Raw genomic sequence first — 14672 nt, forward strand, 5'->3', positions numbered from 1 at the left:
TGACGAGCAGATTACATTCAAAAAAGACTTAAAAATCAACCACCTATTCTTTAGACTGCTGTTTGTGAAATGTGATCCATGGTCAGGTGTCTTGAAAAGCCTTTCTCTATTGATCACATCTCATTAGCGACACTTCTCTGTTCCTACAAGGGTGGCCTCTGGGGCTCAATGGACAGCTGAAATGGAGCCAATAGCTCAATAGAATGATCATGGCAATTACGCAAAAGTCTGGGTCAACTGAAAAGGGGAGTTGGGGGTTTTTGACAGGAAGAATAAATGCACTGATAAGAACTACTGAAAGACAATTTAAAAAACGGTTTAATATGACAGTAATGTTAAACAGAAACAGTCTTAAAAATCTATGACTGGTAGTTATCACCTCATAAATATTTTACAATATCTGCTTCAATTCATTAACTTATGTGAAATAACATTATTTTGTAGGATTATTTGCTGCAAAGAGATCTGTGCCAGAATACTTCTGAAGTCTTGTTTTTTTTTTTTTTTTTTAAACGTCAGACTAATTTTCCAAGATCAATTAAGTTTAAAAGCATGTCAAGTAATGCTTTAAGTCACTTTGACTCACTGACTAAATTTTAAAAAATAGCTATTACAGCTGAGATAATTCGGTCCTCAAATCTCCCAAGGTTGCTGCTTTTAACAAATGGCTGAAAACTCTGCATTTAGCAGGACAAATCATGCTGTTCACAAAGAAAACTAAATGCTAAAGGAAGTTTTGGAGTAGACTGAGTAGCTCAATTGGCCAATGGAAATGGAGAAAATTGACAGAAATGCCTAAAAATCTGTTCAATAAGCAAGAGACTATAATTAAATACCACTACCACTGAATAATTTCCCAGTCCATTATGCAAAATGTTTTATTTTATCTAGTCAACTAGTCTAACCATAGGGGAAAAAATAAAATAGTGGTACTTCAATCTGGATGCTATAATTTAGTGGCTCGACTCCTGTATTCAAGCTCCAATCATTTTCAGAAGCCTTCGCCTTTAACAAAGTTGACTGAAAGCATATCGTACACGGTTATCGCCATGACGAGCTCCATCATTTTTTAAGACTGAGTAACATCACATCGCCTGTGGATGAACAATGTTATGTTTATTTTCAGTGTAGGGCTGGAGCCTATCCCAGCTAACTTAGAGAGGAATCAGGGTTCACTTGGACAGATATTACACAATTAAATAATTAACTAGTTTAACTCACCAGTAAATATGTTCAATGATTTAGTCTAATTGAGCACATTCCTGACATGGCAAACCTTCTTTCCTTCTATGAATTTGGACTGCAGCAGATTTTTTGTTTTACCAAAAACATAAGAGTGGAAATGACAGACCTGTTGAGCTGCCATACTCTGTTGCGTTTGGGCAAACAAAAAGGCAGCTGAAAAAGGGAGATACCGACAGCTCTGTAGTTCCTGACAGGTTAAATGAGCACAAACGTGTGTCCGCTGATAGTACTTGTGTTGCTGCTGCTGCTGTGGCAGCTGTTGTTTTGTGTCTTTATGCCTCTCTGCAGCACCTGACCATTATGGTCAGTTTCATTCCAAGGACTTTGTTGCTACCTGGGCCTCTGTTTATCCTCCTCTCTCTCTGTCTTCTTCTTATTTTTTGCCTCTCGTGTACTGTCTATGTCTCGCTTCGACTCTCTGCCAACCCCGAAGCTTCAATTTTGACTCTGGCAAAGTTATAAGTCTGTCAGAGTTTTCCCTGGTGATTGAAATCAGACGTGGGTGTCTTGAAGTGCTCAAAATGGAATAACTTAGAGCTTGAGACATCAATTGCCTATCAACATATTATCTGCAAACAGTTTCAGCAGGATGCTGTCAGACAGGCAGTAAACTCAGTGATTTGCTTCTCAGACTGATTCTGTACATTGATGGTTTCTCCATACGCTCATGCATGTGCCTGTTTAATTAAAGATTAGGCCATAAACAATCAAATTAGGCTTTTTGCATTTCACTCACTTTTTAGTGGTTTCCTATTATCTCTTGCAGCTGTGGTTCAGAAGCTGTAGGCCATCTAATAATGTTAATGTTTTTTTCCTGCTGTTCTTGAGTATTGGCTACGCTAAAATACATAAGCCCAGCCTTCTCCATTCCTAATTAGCAGATGTCTTTCTAAGGAGAATGATGTGGCTGGAAAACAAATTAGTGGAACTGAGAAGGTCAGAGACAGTGAGTTACTAATGTGTCATATTTCCAGCAGTAAAATTGGTTATATAGCACTTTATCCCACTGAGTATTGAGACTACAGTGACCACTAATTAACAACAGATGCTCGCTTTTGACAAAGACACTGTATCTTGGATTGAATAATGGTGGACTCAATATCTGAACATGAACCCAAAAACAATGTGAAATCAATTCTGATGCAGTACAAGCTGAAAAAGTATCCAAACCAATTCCTCCATCGGAAGATCAGACAGTATTACATTGCAGATTCTCACAATCTCATTGCAGACAGCCTGCATTAAGTGTTACCAATCCTGCGGTCTGACTGTTTTATTTCACATCTTTATCAGAGCACTGATAAAATGATGCTATGCAATTGGACTCCCTGATGCCATATGTAGCAGAGACCATTTGTTTCTGGCTATCTTCCACAGCCAGGGAGCAGCAAGCGAGGCACGCTGCCGATGCTGGGGGTAAACAAGCAGAAGCTGCCGACAGTGTTAATCACAGTTTTACTGCTTCTATGCTCTGGAGTTTGGAGGCAAGAGGCTGGTGGAAAATGGTTATCATACCTTTTTTTTTTCTCTTTTTCTGTCGCAATGAAGATTCTTTCCACACCATTACTGCTCTCTGCTGAGCTGTTCCATCCAGGTCCACCACTGTACTAATACAGTGGAGCACTGCGAAGCACCATCTGCTATAAGCACAACTAACCACAGTAAATGTGGACACATCAGCACATTAGAGTACCCCACACTGCCCTGTGTTGCAACCCACTGCTGTACTACAAGATTTTATGGGATACGGGGGAAAATGCGCAGAATATGAGATATTTCCCCTTAAAGGATTACTAAAGGACACAGGCTGTATGAGTGAGACTGAGGACTGGATTTACTAAGCTTCAGGCACATTCTTTACGGACATGCACGTTCGTTCTTAAACTGATGCACTGGTCTGGAAGAGCAGCTTGCTTGTCATCTGAAATGCACCTGTAATGTAAATAGTGAAGTGTCTTTATTTATTAAAATTCTTGGCAAAGAACACCAAATTTGTGTGTAAGATCGCAATTAACACGGGGTTCTCAAGAGATATCAACCTTATCAATACAGTGTCATCGCCACACGCCACCTGCTCTCACATGAGCATCTGTTGGATAGTTGTTCCATGTAGATCAGCTCCCTCTCACTTTGACACTTTTTCATTATTGTGTCTTATTGTGGTATCTCCTCTTGCAACTCAAATCCTTTATCTTGGTAGAGTTGCCTTGTAACCGTCTACGTTAACAATTCCATGCCATTTCTTTACACATCGCATCATGTAAGGTCTGCTTCCTTTAATTGCAGTTACAGCTGTCTTAGTTACTTAAATATCAAAAGAGCACAATTAGGAAAAAACATTTTTTTTTTCCAGAATGAATGGTAACTAAATAATTATCCATATTTAGGTGGCTGTGTATAACGTGAAAGTGGTCACGAATAATTACAAACATGCAAAGAAATATCAGCATACTCAGCAGCTCTGTTGTACTGCATTGTCTTACGGCTCGCATATTTAATGGATGAGAGTTAATGTATCTAACAAACCCATTTCCAGCAGCAGTAAGTAGCTGTTTCTCAGCCAGCGAGCTTTGATAAGTACTGTAAGCTACCTGCTCAGCACCAAACCACATGACCACAAGACGAAGCTCACGACAGAAGGATGAATAAAATCAAACGTGGAAAACAAAAAATAAACTGGAATTACTGCTTCTACATTCCTCTGTCAATCAGCCAAGTTGCACTTCACCTCGATGTCTGTCCAGACTTCACTTTTGACCTTTTTTAAAGTAAAACGCCACTATTTCCTTTATTTATCCTGAAAGTTTGTTGAAATTAACATATACATTCTGGAGTTATGGTCAAAATCATATTTTGTGAGGTCACAGTGATCTCAAGCTTTGGCAACCAAATTCTAATCACTTCATCCTTGAGTTAAAGTTGAATTTTTTGCCAGATGTAATAACAATTCCCTGAAGACACTCCTGATCTATTGACTTCACGAGAATGGAGTGGATGTGAGGTCACTGTGAACTCTGTGTACCAAAATCTAATCAATTCACCTTTGAGTTACAGTGAAAGGTCTTTCCAAATTTGATGAAATTTCTTCCAGCAGTTCGAAAAATATCATAATCACAAGATCAGGATGGACAGATGTACGTACGGCATATATGTACGAACACAGAATGATAATAATGCTTACTGAAAGTCATAAAGTAATGGTCAAATCTCTAAATTCCTTAGTGTCAGTAAAACACACATTAGATTATTACATCACCAACCATTTAAGTGTACTGCCTACAGAATAAGGTCAAGCGCATATTCAGCGGCACTACCTTATGATGAGTTTATCTGGCTGCTATTAGGCATTGCGACAAATAATGTACCTTAAACACACACATGAGGACAAACTGAACTTTATGTGGTTTGTACTGCAGCTGTATCTGATGAATCTGTACACTCTACAGTGGATATAAAAGTCACGGAGGTTACAGGTAATAACAGGATATCTGAAACTGTTCAACAGATGAGAAAAACAAACACTCGCAGGAAATATCCCACAGCGACCGATTTTTTAACTTCATACTCATAAAGAATGTGTTATGGCACTGATCCAGAGCTCAGCGAAAAGACCAAGTTTCAACATTTTATAAGAGTATTGCTCAACCTTTTAGAGACTGTAAACTATCACACTGAGGCCACTGTGTAGGGCAATGCAGCAGAGTGGTGTGTATCACTGCACTCAATGGTCCTTGGCGAGCGTATAGTGTTAGTCACAGTGTACACAATGAGTCTCTGTCCAGTCTGACCAGGGACAGAGGGACCTGAACCCCCAAAGATAGACCCAAGAAAAAAAAAATCTCTACATTATATATCTTGCCATGCCATTTCCTAAAAGCAAACCACAGTGTTGATTGTTCAGCAGAGGTCATATTATAGTATAGATGTTACAGTGAGATACATCAACAGCGACCTTGTATTGCGAACATCAGACAACCCTGGTCTTGGCAGGCCTCAGCTGGCCTTGTAGTCGACATTTAACCATTAACATGCCTGACTCACCACTTTGAAGTCTTCAGCGCCACACTCCATGCCTCTGTAGGAGCAGGACAGCAGCATGTTCTTGATGTCGTGGCCCGTTCGGTCATAGAATTCACGCATGTTGAAAGGGCGAGGCTTGTAGTTGTCAAAGTCTGCTCTCTCCTTCAGGACCTGCAGGACATTTTCCTCCACCAGGTGTGGGTCCCGGATTTCATACCTGAACAGCAAGATTCTGGACTTAGTCAATGTGGATGGGAAAAGAAAACATTCAGAGATACATACACTACCGTTCAAAGGTTTAGTAGTCGTAGTAGTCATAGTAACGTCCTTATTTTTATACAGTCTAGACATTAATGTGGTAAATGACTATTCTAGCTATAAACGGCTGATTTTTAATGGAATATCTACCCAGCAACCATCACTCCTTTGTTCTAATGCTACATTGTGTTAGCTAATTGCATTGAAAGGTTAATTGATGATTAGAAAACCCTTGTGCAATTATGTTAACACATGAATAAAAGTGTGAGTTGTCATGGAAAACATGAAATTGCCTGGGTGACGCCAAATTTCTGAACAGTAGTGTAAATATGTGAACAACTGAAATAGTCATGTCTAATTTACTTATTTTTGGCAAAAATCTCAGATAACTGTAACTGTGTATGTTCTGTTTTGTACTGCAGGATCTTTGTGCCTTTTTTAATAAATTCTCATACCATATAAATCAACAGAAAGGCTATTTTTTAAAAGGGCTTACGTCAGAATAAATCAAAAAAGTAAAACGATTGCTGACAGATTGTAAATCATAAAGGTCTATTTTCTTTTAACTTATTCATCTTGTTACACAAATTACATTAACCTACTCATAAAAGAGCACAAGACTGACATGACCTCAAGGAATTCCCACAGCCTAGACATATACGTTGTCTCTTGTTCTGCACGGCTACGGTTGTGAAAGAGGAAATAACCTTAGCAATACTTTAAATCAATTTCAAAATGTGCATTTGTTTGAGTTTGGTAAGCACATAGGAATTTTTGGCAGGATGATATGAATTAACAAATAAAAAATAGATGCAGCAAAAGAAAAAGCATATTCACCCTCCAACTGAACCAAAGGTATATATGTGATGTGTATGCCATCTCTCCCAGACCGGTAGTTAGCGAGCTCTCACAGTGTTACCCACATGTTGTCTAAAACTGGCAGCCTAGCTGTGGCACGCCAGCCTCTATGGGTGGAGAAAATAGCTTATTATTTATAGGAGGAGAGTCTGCCTTTTCACATAGTCACGTTTGTCACCCGTCAAATAATAATTAGGGTTAACTGTGGTGGCAGAGTGTTCACGTAGAAAGCACAACAATGTTTATAAAGCTGTATTCAGGCTCAGGATGCTATACACTTCAGAGAAGAGTCGACACCTCTTACAGCATCAGTAAAAAGCACGAGCAGTTGTATTGTCTCTCTTTTTTCCATACCAACACATAAAAACGCAAGACAAAGAATAATAAGTGTGTATCAACAAACAACAAACTAAAACACAGACACTAAAACACTGTGTTTATGGTATGCCTCGGCATGACAACTACTATCAACCTCCAGCACCGGCTCACAGTCACTCACAGATACAAATTAACCTCAATTAACTAGTAAGGCCCTGCGTGGAGAGAAGACGGCTGGTCGATGACCCCTGCTGAGCGATGGGCCATCAGTGCTACAAGCAGCCAAATTATGGAGTGCTAATATTAAACAAAACTGGCAGACACTTGAGGGAAAAAAAAAAAATTAGGACACAAAGAATGAAGAGCACAGTGCAAGACCGCGTACTTTTTTTGGATAATTAACTGAGCCATTAAGTGCTTCATTTTCTTCCAAATTAAAGTACGGCAAAGTGGCAAGGTGAGGTTTCTGATTCAACTCCTGAATTTATGCGTAATTTGGACGAGCGGCCTCATCTCATGATAGGGCTCGTGTATTGTGTTATTGTAATCATTTCAGACATCTCAATTTACATTTGCAAACATGAGAAAGTCGATCCCCAAGCAGGAGACACCACATTAAGGAGTGAAAACCAGAGAAACAAAGGCTTACCCTTCTCCTCTGACAGTAAATCTGTGAATGACTTTGTGGCTACTGACAGCGGAGTTATTTCTCATAGATATGAGCACTATTTCAAACCATAATTGGTGGTAAAACTTAATGGATTTTTTTTTTAATCCCACAAGGTCAAGCTTTGTCTGTGCTCGTGAACAAGATTTTGTCCCTTGATGAGGGAAATAATGTAAGCTAATCCATGAATAAAAAATGAAACGCTACAGTATTTCTTTTGCAAGCACTGCCTTAATATTCAACTAGCAATGTATTTTCAATTCATGTCCCAACCAAATTACAAGAAAATGTAATATGTTCCAGTGTAGCTACAGTGTTGTTTACCTGCTACAAGCTGAGTGATAATAAAATGCTCACCATGTGAGATGGCATGTGCTGTAATTTGAAATGAGGAATGTCTCTCTCTTCTGCTCACAACAGTGAAGAGAGATGGAAATCTGTCATGCTTCATGTTGAGCAGTGTTTGCAGTGCTGTGAGAGAGACCACTGGGACTATGGAGCTGGCCAAGAGCTGAACTGAACACTGTCTTCACATTCGACGTGAAATATAAAAGATCAGGTTTAACATCAACAAATCAACTAAGATTATCCCCGTCTGATTATTGTTTTTCAAAGAGTTGTAGAGTTTAAACGTTCATTAGCAGCAACAGCTGTCTTTATTTTATTTATGATTTGCTCATAAATTAAATAAATGATAAATCACATGATGGTTAATCTATAGTTGCTACTTTGTTCTTCATACCTCAAGAAGGTTGGTCAAGCTGCTCACATGATTACATCGGTAGCCTTCCAGAATTATTCCATTATATTTTGACAATGAAACTTTGAACCCCCACAACAAAACGGGGACATCTAGTTCTATCGTTTTAAGCATTTACTGAACATTTGATCGAAATAAGCTCCAGACTAACAAACACCATGTCAAATAAGTTGTCCCTGTGGCTGCATTTTAAAACAGGTAACTTTGCAATCATAGCCCAACAACCAACATTTAATGCCATCTAAAAACAGCAGGCTACCTTCTCTGCATTGTATTCTTTAATAGTTCTTGTGCTGGGATCACAAGTTAATATAGTTCGATTTTTGGAAATCATATGAATATGAGCAGGTGCACACTGGTCTGCCTTGAGTCTGTTATCATTTCCGTATAAAATAACTAGGTTAAAATGATTTAATATGCTGCCAATACACACTTTTTGTGTTTAGTTATAATTCATTTGGGTCCATAAAGCTAGCAGGTAGAGTCCACAGCATACTGTGGCGGATTTAGTTAATCTAACATGCTGATTTTTTTTCCCCATGCGACCAATCGATTTCTTGAAGAGTCGGTACAATTTCAGACAACCCAGATTTACAGCCGATAGGGTTAAATACTTATCTGCTGTTGTGTCTAAATGCATTAAAAGATAGTGCACTGTAAATGTGTGTCCAAGTTTGTGTAATGCCTGAACTGTTTTTAAAGAACCTTATTGCCCAGGGAGATACATAGCTTTTAGGCAATTCAGTGACAAACACTCTGAATAGACCTCAAACAGATCTTCCATTAACACTGAAAACAGGCAGCCCTTTACACAAATGACCTACAACCTTTAGAAACACACAGTGCTTTCAGTATTTCCTTTCACAAAAAAATAGTTCATTAAGTAAATTTAGAACTACTAGACAGGGTAAAGCTCACAGTATTGCTCCAGGTGAATGAAAGGTTAAAGCAGAAAGATTGCATTTTGCAGTAAATGTAGAATGAAGACACTGTAAAAGAAAAATGTCAACAATCAGGTTAAGAAAACAGAGTTAAAGCTAGAGTTAAAGCTTACTATTAAAGTTAGTTTACACATCCTTGAGTATTGTTTCCAGTTTCCTCAATGCTATTATTCATATCTTTCAGGAATGTTAAGTTCAAGACATTGAACTTTCAACAACTTCAATTTAAATCAGCCTGCTACATGAACAGATACTGTCATACCTGAGTGAGATAAGCCCAACTGATATACCGTTTACAATTAAGAGGAATGGTAGCGTTTGAAAAAAGCTAATCAAGAACCTTTTTTAAAAAAACAGGTCAAATCAATTTGCTCACTTAAAAAGTTGTATCTCTGAAAAAAATCATCCCAGCTGAAAACTACTAAGTGCTCTTGCCCACACGATGACTACATCTTCACACTGTCACGCTTCATTCTAATAACAAGATACAGCCTGTTGTGGTATATTGTGAACTTAATTGAATTGTATCCTGAGCCTCTGTCTTATAAGCAACACAAAGCTGCCAGGAGAGCACTTAAGACGTTGTGCTCACATCCCCGAGTCAGGAGGCTTTAGTTGAAGCGCACACAATCACAATAATATGGGTAGATTTTTAATATTGCCCTGCCACTGCTCCCTAAAGCAATCACTGCAAACTCACTATGTATGGGCGGGAGGAGACTAAATTGGATTATGGGCCACAAGCACTTTCATTTTCTTGTGGGGACTAAAACGAAAGGAGCGTCTGCAACACTTCGCCACCTCATGAGGGGAGTGAGTAAATACACAAAGCCACTGATTTTCAGAGTGAACTTTGACAGCGAGCGTGTGGTCAGAAAACAGGACACTGGCTCTCCTCTCACTCTCAAAAAAAGAACTAAAAAACACTACCGTTGTATGAGCTTGGTGTTAATACCACAGGCAGTGTGACACAAGAACGAACACATCTTGATATAATCTCAGGTAATTATCCAATTAGCGCTAATTGAACTCATACACTAACAAAGATTAGATTGTTTGTGTGGTGTCCTTGAAAATGAATAACTGCAATGATTCCTGGTAGCTGAATCTTGATAATCACATTCTAATGATGGTGCACCTGTGGCAGCTATTATGCCGCTTTGGACGCGGTCATAGAAATGCAAACAAGGGCCACCACATGGTGAAGCAAACCCAAACACATCCATATTACATAGATGAGCAATTACGCAAACAAGTCAGAGATGCAAAAATGCAGCACGCAACACATTTCCATGAATCATATTTGATGCTAAACCTAATATTTCCAACTCGTGTCTCTGCAATGGTAATCTACGCTCTGGTACACAGCAACAATATAGCACAAATGCAAATGAACCCACATTTAGGAAATCAGCTTGAGAAGCAACTCTTTCTGCATGTACTTTCCGCATGATGATCTGGTCTTCTTCCAAGCACTTTCTACACCAGTTTAAACCTGAGTAAGACCTTGCTGAGACAGAAAACGCACTCAAAGTTATCGAGCATTACATTTAATGTACGCAGTTTGTGTGAATTCAGAGTATGTTTGCAAGCTCAGGGAACATGCTTGAGACCTGTGTAAGCAGGAGACTCGCTTCTCTGACTTTCATAAGCTGATATTACACTTCTTGGCAGCCCACACCACATTACCAGCACTTATTCCAAAATGACCTTTCTTTTGTTAATTATCATATAATTGCCTTTGCGGCATAATAAAAATAAAAAAAGAGCAATTTACTCCTAATGTTCTGCACTGCCAAGTGTGACTTCAACCTGCTAAAATACAATGGGAAAAGTGTATTGTGGGGGTTTTTTTGGAGTAAGCTTGGGTGAATTTTCAAGTAGTTTAGCTATAAACTTCAGTGTCTAAGAAAGTCCAGCATGACCACAAGGGTGGTTATTTCCTGCTGCTGCTGCTTCTTCTTCTTCTTCCTGGACCCAGGACCCATAGCTCCATGACATTTTGTCAGTCTTCTCCCATTTTCTACCTAACAAACCCGCAGCCGGTCCCACAATATAGAGATTTACCACTGAGCTATTTTACCAATTACAGGGGGTCCTCGGCTTGCGTCAGAGTGCCATTCCTGCAGGTTGATGTAAGTCGATTTTTGCCTTAAGTTGGAACTTTGGAGAAAATGTAAACAAAGCCGTTCTGTACGTCATGACATTGATCAGTTCTTCATAAATGTCATGAATACCATGTCATGAATGTCATGAATACTATGACTTTCATGCATGTATGAGTCATTTTAAGAAAATATAAAAGAATGCATTGCACTCTTTTCACAACTTGATCTAATAATGCCGATGTTTGTCAGTGTTTCGCCCTGTTCCGAGCATTTTATTAAATCTAATTTCATTTCCATGGTGTGTTGCCCTTAAGGCAGAATTATCGATGTACTTTTATTTTGAAAAAGCCTTTATTTTGAAGTTGTCTGTTGACAGTTTGCACATCTTGTCCACTATTTGGATGTTTAGCTTTACACACGTACGTGCTTTTCTGGATGCATGACACTCTACTTTGTAAACGCCACAGAGGCAATGTCATAAATAATGAATTTCATTTTTGCAGTTACTGGTTAAGTTAAAAGGATTTATTCACATATATTTATGTTGTTGTATTCTGTTTTTGTTGCAGTTTTCACTCTGTAATGTGTATCAAGAACCACAGTAAAGAAGTAAAGTTTGGTACGACACAATTCATTTTGCAAGCACGAGTTTAACTAGTTGGACATCTGTAGCTTTTACGTTGCAGTGAAGACAGCACACATGGAGATGGCTTTCCTTTTCTTAAAAGTCTAATGCTTTGGAGTCATAATGAAGGGCAAAAAGTTAGCAAATGTGGCACAATCCAAGGTGGCATACAACCAGAGAATGTAAAAAAAAAAAGCCATCTTATAGCGCCGCGTGACGTGTTTGCCTTCTCCGCTCGCCAACCAGTTCCACGTAACCAGTTCCGACGCAACGACAAAACGCTGTAGGTTGAGGGCGTCATAAACCGAGGACCTCCCGTAATGTTTAGCTTAAAATCTGGCTTTTAATCTACAACTCTGGCTTAAGATCCTCACATTTCCTTTGTCTTTAGGATTTCTATCTTTTTGGGAGATGAGAGGAAGACTTAATAATCTTAGTAAGAGAAGCCGGCCTTGTCATCACTGGGAAAATGTCACATATTGTACTGATCTCTGAGCGAGCAAAAATTAAAAGGGACAACACCCCACCACCACCACCCCAACCCCTCAAGGCCAAATAAAGAGAGGGGGCAAGAAACAGTGAGAGAGAGATGAGAGCGTTAATCAGTGGGACAACTCTGTAGCTTAACAAACAGCACTAATTACATGGGGATAAAGACTTGCTCATCACATAGCTTACGAGACACAAGTTAATTGCCTCCGCTTGTCGTCCCCTCCCTCCAACTAAAGTCAGCTCACCCCAAAGTCACTTGGAGCTGCTTTCCTTTTTTAGAGTCCTATGTCTTGGGGCTTTATTTTTTTTAGGTGCATCATACGTCCTCCCGGAAACCTGCCTAAACTTGCACTAATAAATAAAAGAGGTCGAAACCTATGCTGCTATTTTAATTGTTTGTCATTACAGCTGACAGTACAAACCCACAGAGAAACAAATCCACATAGGATGTAGGTACACTGGTGGAAATCTATACCCAACAAAGCACTGGAACTGCGGCCCAAAGCTTTTCCTGTAAGGATATCACCTGTAATATGGTTGCATCTATAGGGGTCACAGACAAACGATAGTCAGTATGAAAACTGGAAATTGAATTTATGTCATTCTAGCATGTACAGCATGTACTGTGCCTTAGGCTGCAGAGCTGCGTGGATCAATACTGCTAAAAATAAACTGAATAATGTGTTCAAGATGGTATTCAGATGTACCTTTATGAAGTAGGTGTTTTATGTTGTACTACGTGTAGAAAAGTATGTTTGTTTGTGTCAATCTTAATGCTCTAGCTGTGAGTACAGTAGTGCATTTTCATCTTGTGATCAGAAAAGCCTGGGTGGCACAGAAAAGAAAAAGTAAAGAAATTCAAAGTCAAAAGTTTCAACATGATACCGTGCGCTTGTCATGGCTGTCAAAAGACTAAATGATCAAAGCACAGCAGAAAGCAACAAGTGTAAAGGGAGAGGATGGCAGTTGTGAATCACACGTCTCTCTTCACACTTTGTCAGCAGCGGGTTTTAAAAATCTCCTCATCTACTTCTCCAATATTTAGATATTTGACTCGCATGATGAAGCAAGGAATTCCACCGGCAGAATTTTCTCCTTCATCATCTTACATTAACTCTCCCAGAAACACCTCATCTGTTAACCGTTTCCTGGATTCATATGATCCTACATTATGTATAATATACTACATTTTTCAAAGGACTGATGTTAGCAGTATATTTCATGTTGTTGTGTAGGGTTTCATACATATAGCACCTTATGTGAAATGTGAATTTCAGCTGACGTGATCTGTAATGTTTCCCCACTTTCAGAAAACAACTTTAATTCAAGGATCTTCTCTCTTGCTCAATTACCTCAGGCTAAGGGCAGTCCAAGTTCATATTCTCTGAGAGCCTTAAAAGGTTTTGCATGCTTTGTCCATGTTGTTTACACCAGCTCCTGGAGGACGAACAGCGACAGCCTGTGAGACAGGTGGTAAAACACTGCTTTGCACTTTCGTGTGACATGTAAGATGTCACTTGAGACGAGTCAGACATCATAGTTAACCTAAGTTTGTGTTACACTCAGCTACACAATGTGAGATGGCATAAAAGTTCAAAGTTCTCTGGGACCTTGTACACTGCTGCTGCTGCTGCTGCTGGGCCTAACAAGTGAAGCATAACTTCTCTATAGAGAAATTCTAGAGGAGTATTCGGTCAGTGGGTTCAGAAATGTGGTGATTCAGTTCTTGTTCATTTTCACGATAACTGCAGTAGATATATATGATGTAGAGGACATAGATCAGGCAAAACCTGATCATCAAAGCAGCCAGAGCATCATGCTGGGAGTCTGTGCTGGAGAGTGGTTTGTTGTAACCTAAATAATGGAGAAAACTACTACATTAAGTAGGTTTCTGAATAAAAAACTCCAACAGGTAAACCTACAGCACTTATAACACTTTGTTAGTCTTCCAGCATTTTCCACCCAAGCCCACAGTCTGTCCTATAATATGAAGAAGCTTACCACTGGATTATTCTCTATCCAATCAATGTTTAGCATAAAATCTGTCTTTTAATCTACAAGTAAGCTTCAAGATCCTCTAAATTCCTTGGTTCTTAGGACTCGTGCCTCTTTGAGAGAAGAGAGTAAGACTTGTGAACAAAGCTGGACTTTGTTTCAGTCTCTTAACTGTTATCTCACACTATGTAGATTGTGCAGTGGACATAATCAAATTTGGATTCTACAAATACTAAATCCACACAGATGTGTTTTCCTCAGGCAAAACCTGATCATCAAAGCTGCCAGAGTGTCATGCTGGGAACCTGTGCTGGAGAGTTGATTGTTGCAATTCAAATGATGGAGAAAACTACTATGTTAGGAGGGTTTCTGAACCAAAAAACTT

At 39.1% G+C, this 14672-nt stretch overlaps 1 protein-coding gene across 1 annotated transcript in view; it reads right to left on the reverse strand.

Moving 5' to 3' along the window:
• The window catches only part of asic1b (acid-sensing (proton-gated) ion channel 1b), a 176062-nt gene that overhangs the window by 159722 nt on the left and 1668 nt on the right, over window positions 1-14672 (reverse strand). Inside the window, exon 2 of the mRNA XM_035953482.2 lies at window positions 5287-5482. Within this exon, the coding sequence (XP_035809375.1) occupies window positions 5287-5482 (196 nt within the window). The remainder of the gene's footprint in view (window positions 1-5286; window positions 5483-14672) is intronic.

Source organism: Amphiprion ocellaris, chromosome 5, assembly GCF_022539595.1.
Source record: "Amphiprion ocellaris isolate individual 3 ecotype Okinawa chromosome 5, ASM2253959v1, whole genome shotgun sequence".
Lineage (NCBI taxonomy): Eukaryota > Metazoa > Chordata > Actinopteri > Pomacentridae > Amphiprion > Amphiprion ocellaris.